The 14,000-nt window shown below is 45.2% G+C and overlaps 1 protein-coding gene across 10 annotated transcripts in view; it reads left to right on the forward strand.

Annotated features, from left to right (window-relative positions):
- The window catches only part of MED12L (mediator complex subunit 12L), a 154,434-nt gene that overhangs the window by 14,612 nt on the left and 125,822 nt on the right, over positions 1-14,000 (forward strand). For 8 of the 10 annotated variants that reach the window (XM_064516467.1, XM_064516468.1, XM_064516472.1 and 5 more), the window contains exons 5-10: positions 4,208-4,377; positions 4,910-5,020; positions 5,461-5,730; positions 7,664-7,813; positions 8,352-8,451; positions 9,553-9,689. In XM_064516467.1, coding sequence (XP_064372537.1) covers positions 4,208-4,377; positions 4,910-5,020; positions 5,461-5,730; positions 7,664-7,813; positions 8,352-8,451; positions 9,553-9,689 — 938 coding nt within the window. Of the gene's footprint in view, positions 1-4,207; positions 4,378-4,909; positions 5,021-5,460; positions 5,731-6,009; positions 6,574-7,663; positions 7,814-8,351; positions 8,452-9,552; positions 9,690-14,000 lie in introns of those variants that run through there. The other 2 variants (XM_064516471.1, XM_064516474.1) reach the window with 2 other exon arrangements.

The following is a 14,000-nucleotide window of genomic DNA, read 5'->3' on the forward strand; positions in this document are numbered from 1 at the left end:
CAAAGTGTCCCTGGTAACCCTGCTCTGGAGACAGTCTTGTTTGTTAACCCCTTGCAGCTGACAGCAAGGCTGAAGTGTGTGTGGCGAGATGAGTCTTGAATTTGCATTCATGTCTCGTTTGACTGAAAATCCTGTCTTTGGAGGGCTGCCTGCCGAGGGATCATAAATATTTGAGTTAAAAGTAATTATCAGAATATCTGCCAGCCCACATTTCCTTCGAGAGCCTTAATTTCATCTGACTGGCTGCTGAACACAGCAAGTTCTGGGTACAGCTAGAGGGTAGGTGTACGCAATCAAATTGCACCTCAGCTCCCGTCTAAGAGCTAGCTCCACATCAGAGGGTTTGGGTGGAGGTTGGGGAAACTGCAGGACTCCTCAGAGCTGGACTGACGTGCCAGTGGTTGGACGTTTTGTCAAGGAAAATGGAGGTCCTTGTATCTGTCACCTGAATTCATTTGGAAATTTCTTGGAGATTTTTGTCGGTTTTTAAGTCCGTTTTGTACGTGGAAAACGATACAAAGCTCTTAGTGAAACTAAGGTTTTTAAGAGGTTTTGCAGCATGTGGTGGTTTGCCTACAGAGTAAACTAAATGCTCTGATCTTTTTATCACAACATGGGTTGTCATGGTGAGGATGAGAGTCTCAATCTTTTTTGAATTTAACAGGTTTTTTTAGATTTTGTCACAGTGCAAGCTTAAACAGTTGGGTAACTTTCAATTTCGTAATACCATTGCATTTCTTACTGTTGATGTCAGTAGACCGCATGTTAGCCACGTGTCCTCAGAGCAATTGGATGAGCTGCCCTGGCATTGCTTCCACGTAATAGTGCTCGTTTGCAAGTCCTCCTGCGAAGGCAGCAATGAAAGAAGGGCTGGTCAGCTGGAACTGCACTGTGGCGATGGGTAGGTGTGGGGAGCAACGCACGTAGATGCCTGTGTTTGTGTGAAACAAATGAGATGAAAATTCAGTCTGTTACGGGTTTGACAGAGTCCTGGGTTTTCCTTCTTATTTTGAAGAACAAGCTTTGGGACCGTGACATCAGGACGGGGAAATGGATCCAGCTCAGTTGCCAACCATGCTTTGTTATCCTAGGTCATCTTTCTAAGAACCCTGTCAGAATTGCACCAAGGTATGGCCCTTTGTGCTTTGTGGTTTTATTGGTGATAGAGTGAACCTGTTCAGATGGACGTTCCTTGAGATACTCTGATAAATGGTAGGGAAGAGCGTGTGCCGAGATGCTCTGACCTCGAGTTTGATGTCTGGAGATGTTGGGATCGCGCGTGCGGGGCTCGGCGTGGATATCGGGGTTTGTTCTGCAGCGTGCTCGGATGGCGGTGACTCGTGACGGAGAGCAAGGGAGAGGCAGAGGAGTTTGATAAGGAAAAGAGACAACAGCTGCCCAAATACCAAGTCAGGTTGATGCCTCCATCCTTGTATTTAGGAGGCCGTGCTCTGATCAGCTTAGCTGTAGTGGGGTCGGTGCTGTTTTGGTGGGGTGTTAGCACAGTTCCCTACTCCTCTTCCCAGAGCAGGAAAAACTCGGTCTCACTTAAGCAGTTTTAAAACAACTTAGCAGGACTGGATGACTCGCTCTTTCTCTCAGCGTCCCATTCTGTCTCTAGCTTAGAGCATCCCTAGTACCAACAGATGCTGAAGCAGGCTTTTTCCTTCTCTTTTCCTTGCCTAAGAGTACGTGGGGGTCGAGGTGCCCGTGATTTTCACCACGGAGTACTCTGAAGTAGGTTTCTGAGTCTGCCAAATGTAATGCTGAAGGTTATGCTGTCTGTCCAAATTCCCTATTTTCCAAAGGTTATTTGGAGTTTTTTTAGAAAGCAACCTGCTGCACGTTTGAGCACTGCTGAAGACTACTCAATAACTTCTCTGATCTGTGCCCTGTGTATTGGGAATTGCTCATTTTCCATGGTTTCTGACTCAGTGGTACAGCAATATTGGTAGTTGCTTTGGGAAAATTATTCTTTCCTAGTGTGGCATGAAAAAGGTGTGAAGTAGTGGATTTGCGGCTGTTTCCGCAAAAGTGAGTGAATGTTTGAAGTAAATGTTTATGTAATGTAGTTAAACAGCTGTATGAAAACACTAAACCCCTTAGCTTTGTACAGAAATTTCAGGGATTTGGAATGAGAAGCATTGCACGTGTGTTCTGGACATGTTGACGGAACTACCTATTACAAATTTAGTGTGTGTTTGTGTGGGGAGGGGGGAAGAATGAACAAACTAGCTGAAGTCTGGGGTGGGTAGTAAGCAATGCAAGTAGTTGTGTTTCAGAGTGGTAGTCCCTGCAGCTCTGACGGCGAACAGGCTTAGGCTGCCAACGTGGCTGCATTATGCATTCATAAAAGAATGTGCTCTAAAATACGCTGCATGCTGATTAAACACGGCTCTGATGGATGCTTATCTCTTGTGAGAAATTAACCCATCTCCTGGGTTGCTGCAGCCACGCTGCCAGGAGAAGGCCTTCCTTGCGATCCCTCCTCTCCCAAAGCTTTGTCTACATAATCATCTCCCGTTAAGTCAGTCTTGACCCGTGCTGCCTTTGGCGTGTGCTGCCTGGAGGAAAGCCGGTGGAGAAGCAGCATGCGTGCCCGGGGCTGCTGCTCTTGCATGGAGGAAAGCCGGTGGAGAAGCAGCATGTGTGCCCGAGGCTGCTGCTCTTGCATGGAGGAAAGCCGGTGGAGAAGCAGCATGCGTGCCCGGGGCTGCTGCTCTTGCATGGAGGAAAGCCGGTGGAGAAGCAGCATGCGTGCCCGGGGCTGCTGCTCTTGGTCGCAGGAAGCACACGTGTGGTGCAAGGTGCTGCGAGAGGAGGCTTCGTCTTGCAGCGCAGGTGTGCAGCTCTCCTATCCTCGTGTCTCTGCTGTGTAAATGGGGATTACAGCCTTGCTCAGTGGTGCTGCTCTGACTGTGCTGCTCTGCACAGGTTACTGCATTGGCTTCCCTCGTGCTCAATTTTAGATTGAGAATAATCCGTGAAAGATTAGGTCACTTCACCTGGAATCACTTTACACAAGCTTCGCGTTTGCAGTGTGGAGGTACGGCTAACTTGCAGTCAAAAAACCTTTCTGAAAATAAGATGACCCAGGAATTTGGTTATAATGAAGTGTTTAAAAATATCACTGAAGTAATTAGATGTGGTTTAAGCCAGACCACAAAAGTGTGTGTGTATATGTATAAGTGTCTTTTTCTACTGCATCAGAACTTGTAGAGATGAGAAACTCTGTTTTGTAACCATGGGATAGCATCTTTTCACCGTGTACGGGCAGAGATGGTCTCCTGGGGGAGCGTGATGACTCTCGGGGTGAAGGACCGTGGTTCTCGGGTGGCTGGAGAGCGTGCGAGCGCTTAACGAGGGAACCGCCGGAGCCGAGGAGCGCTGAGGCTCGTTAAATTTGACCGAAAGGGTTGATCTGCTAGTAGTTCCTCTAGTTATAACGTGCATTGATTTGAATGCCTGACTTTCAGAAATGCAAAGATGAGCAAGCAAACTTGCTTCTGTTCACTAATTTCTCCAAGTTTTTCTAAATATAGAATCCCTGCTGATGCAGAGAGAATCTGATCTATTTTTGGTAGTTCACGTATTTGGTGAACAGCACCTTCTGATGAATCTGTGATAAAAGATAATCACTCTTTTTCGTAAGCCTCTGTGCTATGCTGGTCAGTCTGACCTAAAAAAAACTGCTCCCGAACCTTTGTATTCTTGTCAGAGTGAAAATCTGGAGGAGTTATCATTTTCAAGAACAGTTTTATATCCCATTACTTGTACAAAATTGAGTTTTATTTTCTCTGCATTTGGAGGGAGAGGGAAGAGGGGAATAAAGCTCCAGATAGAAGGTAGTAGTTGCAGTATACTTATCTGTTTCCAGGTTGTCTCAAGGCTGAATGCTGAGCCCTGATGAAAAAGACAGCCGATTCCCTAAAGCTGTTGCTTGTGTGCTTCAAGGCGTACTTTTTACATCACAGACAGAATTAACCCTAAGCTAGCAGGCTACTTGCATAATTGACAGTGCTTTGAGAATGATGTGCGGGAGAGGCACATAAAAAGCCCATTAATTTGCAAAAGGCTTTTGCATTATGAGACTGTTGGTTAATGTTTTGGAGAAATGCTTTGACTATGAAGGCAATATAAATTTATTCTGGCAGTGAAAGAAACCTGTTATCGCCTGGAGTGTTGTAATTGTGAACTTATTTTGTAGAATGGACGCAGATTATTACCAGATACCTTCGAGAGCAGCTGGCAAAGGTTGCGGAGTTTTATCATGTGACTTCTGGCCAAGGCAACAACTCTGCGATGATGCCTCAGGAGATGGAGCAAGCCCTGAAGCAGTGGGAATATAATGAAAAATTGTCATTTTACATGTTTCAGGTAATACTTCAAGAAGTGCATGGGTGTTTTGACGTTACTGTACTCAGAAAGTTCAATCTTAGAACTTAATGGTAACATTTGTCATAAGGCTTGCACAAATTGTAAATGCTAATTCACGTTAAAGATTTGCTAGCTGAAAAAGCTTTGATTTGCTTAATGTGCTTGATTGCGATTGCAGCAATGTACTCGGTTCTTCTGGCTCTTCCAGATGATCCTATCTTTTAGAGGTGATTTTAGTTACTGTGGGTCGAGATGAGGTCACTGTGGCGCGTTGAGCCATGGATGTTGAAGTGGTGACGGGCTGTTCGATTCCCCGCGGGTCTGGCTCCTGGCCACCTTTGCAGTCCAGCACCAGCGGTCTGGGCAGGCAGAGGAGCCGGGGTCCCCGGCGTCACAGGCCACCAGCTGAGGACGTGTTGTTGCTTTGTGGGAGCAGAAGTCCTGATACTCACTGAGCAAGATCACCTGAGCTTGAGCACACCCATCTAGTGCTTCCTGTTAATACTTGATGCGTTATCTTAAATCCTTTAAGGAAGGAATGCTTGAGAGACACGAATATTTGACATGGATACTGGATGTTTTGGAAAAAATCAGACCTATTGATGACGATCTTCTTAAGCTGTTGTTGCCGCTAATGCTGCAGGTACAAAGCATGTATTAGTCGTGTGACTTACAAAAATCAATACAAGTCCGATTTATATATCTTAAATAATTTTTGAATGATTCTAATATTTGTGGTCATAAAATCTGTTTATAAATAGACATTTTTACATATGACATTTAGGGAAATATGCTGTGTGGTGCATGTTTAGAATATGTAAAGACAATTTCCTGCTTTATAATCCTTTTTATTTTGAATTAGTAGGAGGATTCTTTTTCTGTAACTGATCCTGCAGGACAGATGACATTTTTGAGACAGAAATATAGACTTGCATTTGAGCTGCTCTTTTCTTTTTCAGCTTCTGAGATCTTGGATTAGGTGATCCATTCTAGTTTATGCATGTCCAATGTTAGATTGTTAACGAAAATGAATATGTGGAAAGGACTGCCTAATAAACTTTTGTTTCTCTTTTATTATTTCAGTACTCAGAAGAATTTGTTCAGTCAGCTTATCTGTCCCGTCGCCTTGCTTATTTTTGTGCCAGACGCCTATCTTTATTGCTAGGCGATGGTCCTAACCTTGTAGCTGCACATTCTCCTCATATGATTATTGGACCAAATAACCCTCCTTTAGCAGCCCCAAGTCCAACTGCACCTGGTCCCGTGGTGAGCCCGCTACAGCTAGCCTGTTCAGACTTCCTCTCCTGCCCGCAACATCGTCCGCTGGTTTTTGGACTTAGTTGTATGCTGCAGGTAGGCCAATGTTTTGTTGATCCTTATCAAGGCTATAACCATTCAGTATATCTGAAAATAAAGTGTTTTCTGGGTTTGGCAAGATGTGCTACTGGTGGGTCTGGAAAGAGCGTGAAGGTGGATTCTCCACATCAACTGAGATGCGATGTTGGGACCCCGTCGACAAGCTTGTGCTACCTACGTATCTGTCTGCACCTCTTCCGTGGGGGAGAGTGACTCTGCTGGCCGGAGGGATGAAACCCTCCCTGCGACAGTGTTTCCGGCTGCAGTAATGCTCCGTGCAGTGTGTGTTCATCACCTGTGAACCTGCTCCATTCTGCCAGGCCCTGTCTCTGAGTGCAGCTGAGCAGAAGACAGCACCGTCCTGACTCTTCCTGCCACCCCGAGGATGTCCTTCCTCCTTCCAGCTTGTCACAGACTCTTGGTACCATCGCAGGTGCTTTGTTTTGGTTCTGGGAGAGCAGGAAGTGGTGTATATTGCCTTGTTTTTAAAACTGTGGACTAGAAGAAACTGCTTGGCAATAGCAAGATTGTCAAGAGAATAATTACTTTCTAAAAGAGGATTGTGTAAGGAGCTGCTGCTGTCTGCCCTCCTGAGCGCTGGCCTGGGGAGGCTGCCTCGGTCAAGCCCCGCCGCTGTCGCGTCTGCTCGGCTGTATGCCTCCGGGGCTGTGCGGAGACGTCCCGGTTATGGTGCCCGGAGCATGCTGGAGACGGGCAGCTCCGTCTCACAGGGCTGCTGCTTTCTCGCAGCAGCAGCAAAGAGGGGAGTTTAGAGCCTGGAGGCAGGCCAGCGTGTTCAAACTGAGCGCAAGAAAGACTCATCGGCGCTAACTGAAGACAGTAAGTGGGAGAAAATCGGCGTCTCTCCCTCTCTTGAGGGTGCATGGCTGCAGGAAGTCGGATCCTGTCTTGCTCTAAGCATGCCGTAACGTTTTTTTTCCTCTTGAGCAATGATCTGTCATAGGAACTTCAGCGTTTGTCTCCGTGGTGGGCTCCTGGGTGTATGCGCACACACTCTGTCAGCTTTACGGCTTGTTCTGTACTAACAGCACAGTGGCTGGTCTTTCTGCTGTACCTGTACTATCTGGGGGGGGTGGGTGGTGGTTTTGTTTTTTGTTGTTTTTCTTCCCCTCTTGGTCCAGAGACAGCCCTAATTTAGACAAGCTTTCAGGCTTTTCAAAGGAGCATCTCTGTACTCCATGCTTTTGTTAAGCTACTGCTTTGGAATCCAGGCCTGGATTTGGAGAACTTCCCAATAAATAAGCCAGGAGTCTCAAAAATAAGCATACATAAGATGAGTCTGCTGCTGTCATTTTAGATGGGATTTAAGATCTGACCCCAAAATACTAAAGCATTCTTCTTTTGGTCTGGATAGTACTAGGTGCTACAGGGTAGTAGGTATCTACTGATAAGCCATTGTAAAATAACTGTTTTGCAACCTGTTAATGCAGAATCTTAAGACTTCAAAAGAAATGACAAGTTCCTGATGCATTTCAATGACTCTTGTGCTTTAAAATCTTGATAGCAGAGTTTTTAATTGCAATATGAAGTTTTAATTTTTCACATGTTGCTTCTCTTTGTGAGCTGGGCACCGAAGTTGTTTACTTTTTTTCTAAAACACATTCACATTTCACACAGAATCTGATCAAAGTTAACCTTTTTTCTTTGACAGCACTACGAAAGCAATACAAATGTGAATTGAACATATATTTAAATACAACTTTTAATTTAATAATGAAGAAGGAAAATTACATATTAACTGAATTTCCGCAAATGGAGGTTTTTAAGTAATGGTGCACAGGCCTACCTTTTGTTTCTTTCACTGTAGTAGTTAGTGATTTGAGTCTCATGAACTCTCTTAATGTTGGTCTCATCTGTCACACGTGTTTATCAAAATGAATTTCTAAGTATTTTATGCTATTGCTTGCAGACTGTAACTCTTTGTTGCCCAAGTGCCTTGGTGTGGAATTATTCCACGAATGAGAATAAGAACATTAATCCAGGCTCACCTCTGGATTTACTTCAAGTTGCTCCATCTAGTTTACCTATGCCAGGTGGAAATTCAGCATTTAATCAGCAGGTAAGCTTTTTTCTTTGTCAAATGGCAGAGATCTATTTTATATCCCAAAAAGTGATTTTGTGGTCATTAGGACTACAGTTAACTTCAGATGTTTCTATAGTTCTAGACTAGTGATGTGCTAGCTTTTGATAAGCTTAGTGTGTACTTCATCCATGTACTGTTTTTGTGAAAATATCAGGAATTTAATTTGTTACTCAGATGTTTTCAGTTATTAAACTGAAATTACCTTAAGATGTAAAATGGCAAATGAGCAGCTTTTTGTACTGTATTGTGAAATGCGACTTTTCAGACACAGTAAAAGTTAACTTTTGCTGAGTTGGATGTCAGGATCAGATGGAAAAGATGTTTTATTTTACTAGATGATATTTAACAGACAAAAGTATTTGAACAGAACATACTTTAGTTTGCTGTTTCCAAATATAGGAAATATTGTGAAACACTATAGGGTGCCTTACTCCTGCTGAGAAATCTGACACAAGCTTGAAATGAGAATTGTGACTTCCCACCGCTAGCTAATTAGCAACAATCACTTTTGCAGGTTCGGGCAAAGATTTATGAAGTGGAACAGCAGATAAAACAAAGAGGTCGTGCTGTGGAGGTGCGGTGGTCTTTCGACAAGTGCCAAGAATCGACTGCAGGTAAGGCAGGTCAAATAAGAAACAACTGTTGGCTGCCTTATGCTTTAAATCTGTTCTCCTTCTTTGAGTATAATCCTGTTGCACTGTGACTAATTCTAGTAATAGATATGACAGATGGATGCACTGTAAATGCCAGTCAGCGTTTCCCCCCTCCTGTTTTTGGACTGGTGATTGAGCATTAACATGAAAATGTTGGGTAGAGACTAAGGGTTCAGGTTTGGGCTTGGATAATTCCAGCTCCTGGACCCACCTGGGTGTCCAGCTGAGGAATGTGTATGAAATAGCTCATTTGGAGCTTAGGTAGGGCTTGATAGGGCAGAGATTCTTGCTGGAAATTTGTGTATTAAAAGAAAAAAAAAAAAAAAAAAAAAAAAAGAAAAAATTAGAAAATATGAAGTCACTTGGGCTTTCTTCTCCATAATGAAAAAATAACCTCTAGAAGCCACTCTATGGGAAGTATGAACAGCCACCTAACAACGAAATAAACATCAAGGAAAGGCTTGTGTGGGCTTTTAGGCTGCTGGCCACTTCTGATCGTTCTGTGCCTGGAGACCTTTTCTGTTACAAAGCCGTTCTGAGAGTGGTCTGGGGTGTGTGCGGTGTTTAACCTGTTCATCTGTTGATCGATAAATGTTACTAACCACACTTCTCATAGGAATGGGGAAATCCCTCAGCCTGAAGTTACTGCTGATCACTCCCACAAATACTTTGCAGGGCAACTGAGTTTTAAGTTAGTATTGTGGCTCAGATTTGCCCTCTGTGGCAGAATTGGCTGTTGTGATTTAAACTGTTACCGATCCTGGGTGTCAGCTCATTCCCCTGCTAGAGGATGGTAGCATCAGAAATGATTACAGCTAAATCTGCCAGCGCTGGGACTGAGCCCTCCACTGTAGCTGCTAAGCAAAGATGTCCATCTCTCCAAACAGAGCTTTCGTCCCAGTGCTGTCCCAGTGCTGTCCCAGTGCTGTCCCAGTGCTGTCCCAGTGCTGTCCCAGTGCTGTCCCAGTGCTGTCCCAGTGCTGATGCTCGCTGCAGCCAGTAATGCCTGAATCCTACACTGACTGTGTAACCTTTTTTTTCCCCCTTAACTCCCATGTCTAGGGGTGACCATCAGCCGAGTTTTACACACCTTAGAAGTGCTGGATCGACACTGTTTTGACAGATCGGATTCCAGCAATTCCATGGAGACACTTTATCACAAGATTTTCTGGGCAAACCAGAACAAAGATAACCAAGAGGTAATGGCTGCTCTTCCCTCTCGCTTCATAATCTGCAGACAGCTGATCTTATTTTTGCGTGTGAGAATTGTGTGTATATGTAAGCTTGATACAGAAGGTTCCTGTTTTCTTGGTGTATATATTTTATGTACTGTTCAACACTTGGTTTATTAGGAGCAAACAGCTTTTTGCTGTTATAACTGATGTGTTCAGTGCATTGTACCTTCAGCTTTATTTTGGAGAGAGTATCAAGTGTTAGTGCTTTGTGTTTAGGGTGCTGCCATGGATTGCCTGGGTGTTTTTCCATAACAAAACGTTTACATCCTTCATAGGAAGTAGTAAATTAATAGCTTATTAAGTATGGTAAAACATTCTAAGCCTTAACCTTTTTCCTTCTCCTTGTCTGCATTCCTGAAAGGTTTTCTAATTTCCAACAACGCTACTACCTACAAAACCTTTTCTTTGACTTTCAAAAGGCAATGTTGGTAGTGAGACCTTCCAAAACAGGGTATTTATTCTGTTCTTACGGTGTGTTGTCTGCTGTTACCGCCTTTGTTTTGTAATACTCCGTGACTTGAGGTTGGGCTGTCCCGAAAGCATGCCTGTTTTGGCCTCTAAACGGCTCTCTTGAAGATGTGCTCCCCAGTTCTGGAGACTAAGCCTTTCTGTGAAGGTCTGTCTGGTTAACTTACCTTCTAATGGCATGACGGTTTTACTCTGAGGTGAAGACTGCTGAGCAGTAATAACGCGTTATCGCATGTCGGCGGTGATTGCCTGATGTTTGCACGGCATGGCAGTCATGGGACATTCGGTGTAGGGGCAGCGGAAGAGGAGATGCACGCCTCCTCGGAGAGGAAAACCTAACGCGTAGAGTTTCAGCCGTTCCTCAGCGGCCCGGGGCGGCGGAGGGGGCCGCCGAGCCGCTGGGGGCACCGGGAGGTCGGGCACCTCGGGGCGCCCGGGGAGCCGACTGCGGGGACGGTGTGTCCCCCCGTCCCGGCGCCTTCCGCGCCTTGGCACCATCTCGGCTGAAGTGTTCAGTGCTCTGTGCGTGTGGGGGTTTTCTCCATTTCCTTCCCTTGTTTTTTGTCTCACACGTTGTGAGCTCCCACAGGCTGTTTCTAGCTGGTAATTCGTGCGAGCCTGCAAAGGCTTTCGTTTGCTTTTGTTTAGTAAGCAAAGCGCCCGTCACTAGGATGTCTGCCCACCGACACAACTCTTCAAAGCAAAATGCGGTTGGAGGGACAGCTCTCTGCTACCCGCCTTGCGACGCGAACCCGCTGCAGCGTGTTCGGAGCTTATTTGCTGTTGGTGTTGTGAAGGCTTCGGATGATGCCAGCGCAGCGCGCGCGCGCGGGAGCGGTGCTTTCGTTCTCCCTGTTTTCTTTGGAAGTGTTGTAACGTGTGCTTGATGACGGGTAGGTGTCGGAGCAGGAGCAGGAGGGGCAGGGCAGGGCAGGGGTGGAGGCTGGCGGGGGGCCGGGCACCCTGGCCAGGACACCTCCTGCAAGGAGCTGGCCCTGCGTGCCCCGAGGGTGCCCTGGGCGGCCCCTCCCGGCCCCTCAGGTGAGGGTTTTGGGAGAGGGTTAAGCAGGCCTTGGGACTTGAAGAGCTGAGGGAGAACTGGGAAGGGCAGGATGATGTGGTGAGACGGGGCCAGGACTGCGGGAGGTGACCGAGGGGACCCGCGGAGGGAGCGCTGCGGAGGGCGCATCAGGGATGGAGCGCGAGGGAGGGAAATGGGGGAGCGAGGGGCTGTGCTGCATCCGTGTTGAGTTTGCGTAGGACGTAGGGGAGATGGACGGCGTGGGCCGAGCAGGGCTGGGGCGCGGAGCGTTGTCCCGCGTGCGACAAAGGTGGTGCACTGGAGGTGTGCGAGATGTGATCTTCAGTCTGCGTTTGAGCGTACCCAGGACAAACCCTTCATCTCCGACCTGCCTGAGGGAGGCCACAGGAGTGGGAGGAGAATCCAGCGCTTCTCTGGTGACCTGGGGAAGATTTCGAGCATGGAGGAGCACCAGTGCTGCGTTATTAGGTGGGTTTTAAAAAGCAGACAAGAACAGAGTTCAGCTTCTGACTCTCCCTGCGTGGTCACATAGGAATAGCTTGTCCTGAGCCTGGGCGGCGGATGGATGACGGCCTGGGCGCTCTTCTGTGGCAGCGTTCCTCCCGTTGCGAGCCCAGGACACTGTCAGGCTCTGCGTACAAACCAAAACGTAACATTCATTGCATCTGTCCGTGCTCGGCTTTTTAACTGATAATAACAAATATTGAACTCTTTTGGCATGAACATATAGACAATAAAAATCACAGTATCACAGTTAATACGTTAAGAATTGCATCACATTATGAATGTGGCCATATGCATAGTGAGTAATGCAAAGGACCTTTTGTTTCTCGTTCAGCTTCAATGACTTGTATAGAGTTTCTTCATAGATTTAGCTGGTAAGGTGATTTGAGATCTAGAAATCTATGATGTGACAGGACCTGGTAAATCTGCTTTTATTTGATAGCACTGCAGAGAAAACTCCTGGCTTTAATGCTCTGATGTTTATAGCCGCAGGTATTTTCCATCTGACGTTAGCTGACAAAAATCCGTCCCTTGCACACAGCCCCAAAATGGTTAGCTGAATCATTTCTGTGGATGTTACTGTGCAAGTATCATAAATAATTAAACTCAGCAAACAGTTCTAATTTCTGCCATACAGTTTTACATAGGAATAAAATTGTGCTACGCTTGCCCAAATTTGAAATTAATTACAGCTGGAACACCTGTAATTCCTCTCCTCCCCCTTTTGAACATCATCCTCTCTAAAGGTTTGTGTCCGTTTGTGCAGCAGATAGAGCTCCCAGAACGGTGTTTCATCGCGTACGAGCTAGAGAATGCAACGGCGGGTTTTTGGTAATGCGTGTGAAAACTGCCCCATCGAGGTCAGCTCTCAGCTTCCTGCTGCACTGGAAAAACTCAGCCCTCACCCAACTTTTAGTCTACCTGGTTTTTGTTGTCTGCCCTAATCTTTTGCAGGTATGGCTAAGGAAGGGACTTGGGGAGGAAGGTTTTCTTTGCGTGTGGGTCTCCCCCCTCCCCATTTATTTCATTAGAAGACAGCTGGGTAGTCTTTTTGAGTTGTCAGTCTCCTGTGCAGAAAAATATAACTCGTGTAAGTATAGCTCAAACTATACCTCAGCAGCGGGGGAATACCTAGTAAATGAAACTCCGTATTGGTATTTTCTAGCTACTACGCAGTAATAAGTGGACGAAAAGAGAGAGTACTTGATTTTTAAGGACTTGCATTGGATTTACTTGGAATCATTATGTATGACCCTGAAACTTCATGGATATGCAGTGCACTTGGATTGGTTTTAAAATGTAGATCTCTGGACTCCTATTTGAGAGACCTTGCTTCTCATGTCCTTGAAGTCCAGCTGAATTCTTCTGATGCCAAGAGCTGTTACGCATTTTTTTTTAGACTGAAAAAGTCCTGTTGTTTAAACTCGGTTCTCACGAATAGCACTTGATACAAATGCAGCGAGTTAATATTTGTCTTTCCGAGATCACTTCACTGGAAATGAAACAAAAAAAAAAACTGTTGGTGGGAAAGGCGGTCTAATGGTACCTTTTTAGTTCAGTAAGCTACAATTTAATGAGTAATTTCTTACTGCCTAAGGGCCCTAAATCTAAATATGCAGGGATACATGAGGAGCTACGGGAGACAAGATGAGCAAAGTAAAATGAATTTAAATATTTGCAGGGTTGCAGTCTATTTCAACAAGCATTGAGAAAATAGAGCAAATACAAGCAAACATATAATACTCTCAATAATGCTGTCAGTGTTAGTTCAATTACTTGAATTGCGTAGTTATGTGAAGCTTGTCTGTGTGGGTGTTTTCACGCTTTTTTGTTTCAGTAAATCCAGTATCAGATTTCTGCTCGCCTATGTATCTAAGGAAGTTGAAAATACAAAATCTCTCCTGTAAGGGAAAAAAATATCTAGTGACTTAAGTAACTGTCTTTTTTTAAGCATGTGGTTTTTGGGTTTGCATTTTAAATTAGCCAACTTCAAAGCAGTGGTTAATATTTTGTTGAACCTGGTCTCATTATTTAAAGCAAATATGCAAGTTGTACTCAAAGAGATTTGTCTTTGAGCTGTTGATAGTGCTGTGGTGTCTATATTTAGGATTGCCCATCACGCTGTGAGGACTGTCCCTCTCTGGTTGCCATCAGAGGCATTTCTTCATATACCATTGTTTTATTTTGGACTGCTAGGTTCACTGCATTTAGTTTGTTTTCTAAAAAAAACAAAACAAACCCCTTATTGGACAGCTTTTCCA

This window comes from Dromaius novaehollandiae, chromosome 9 (assembly GCF_036370855.1).
Source record: "Dromaius novaehollandiae isolate bDroNov1 chromosome 9, bDroNov1.hap1, whole genome shotgun sequence".
Lineage (NCBI taxonomy): Eukaryota > Metazoa > Chordata > Aves > Casuariiformes > Dromaiidae > Dromaius > Dromaius novaehollandiae.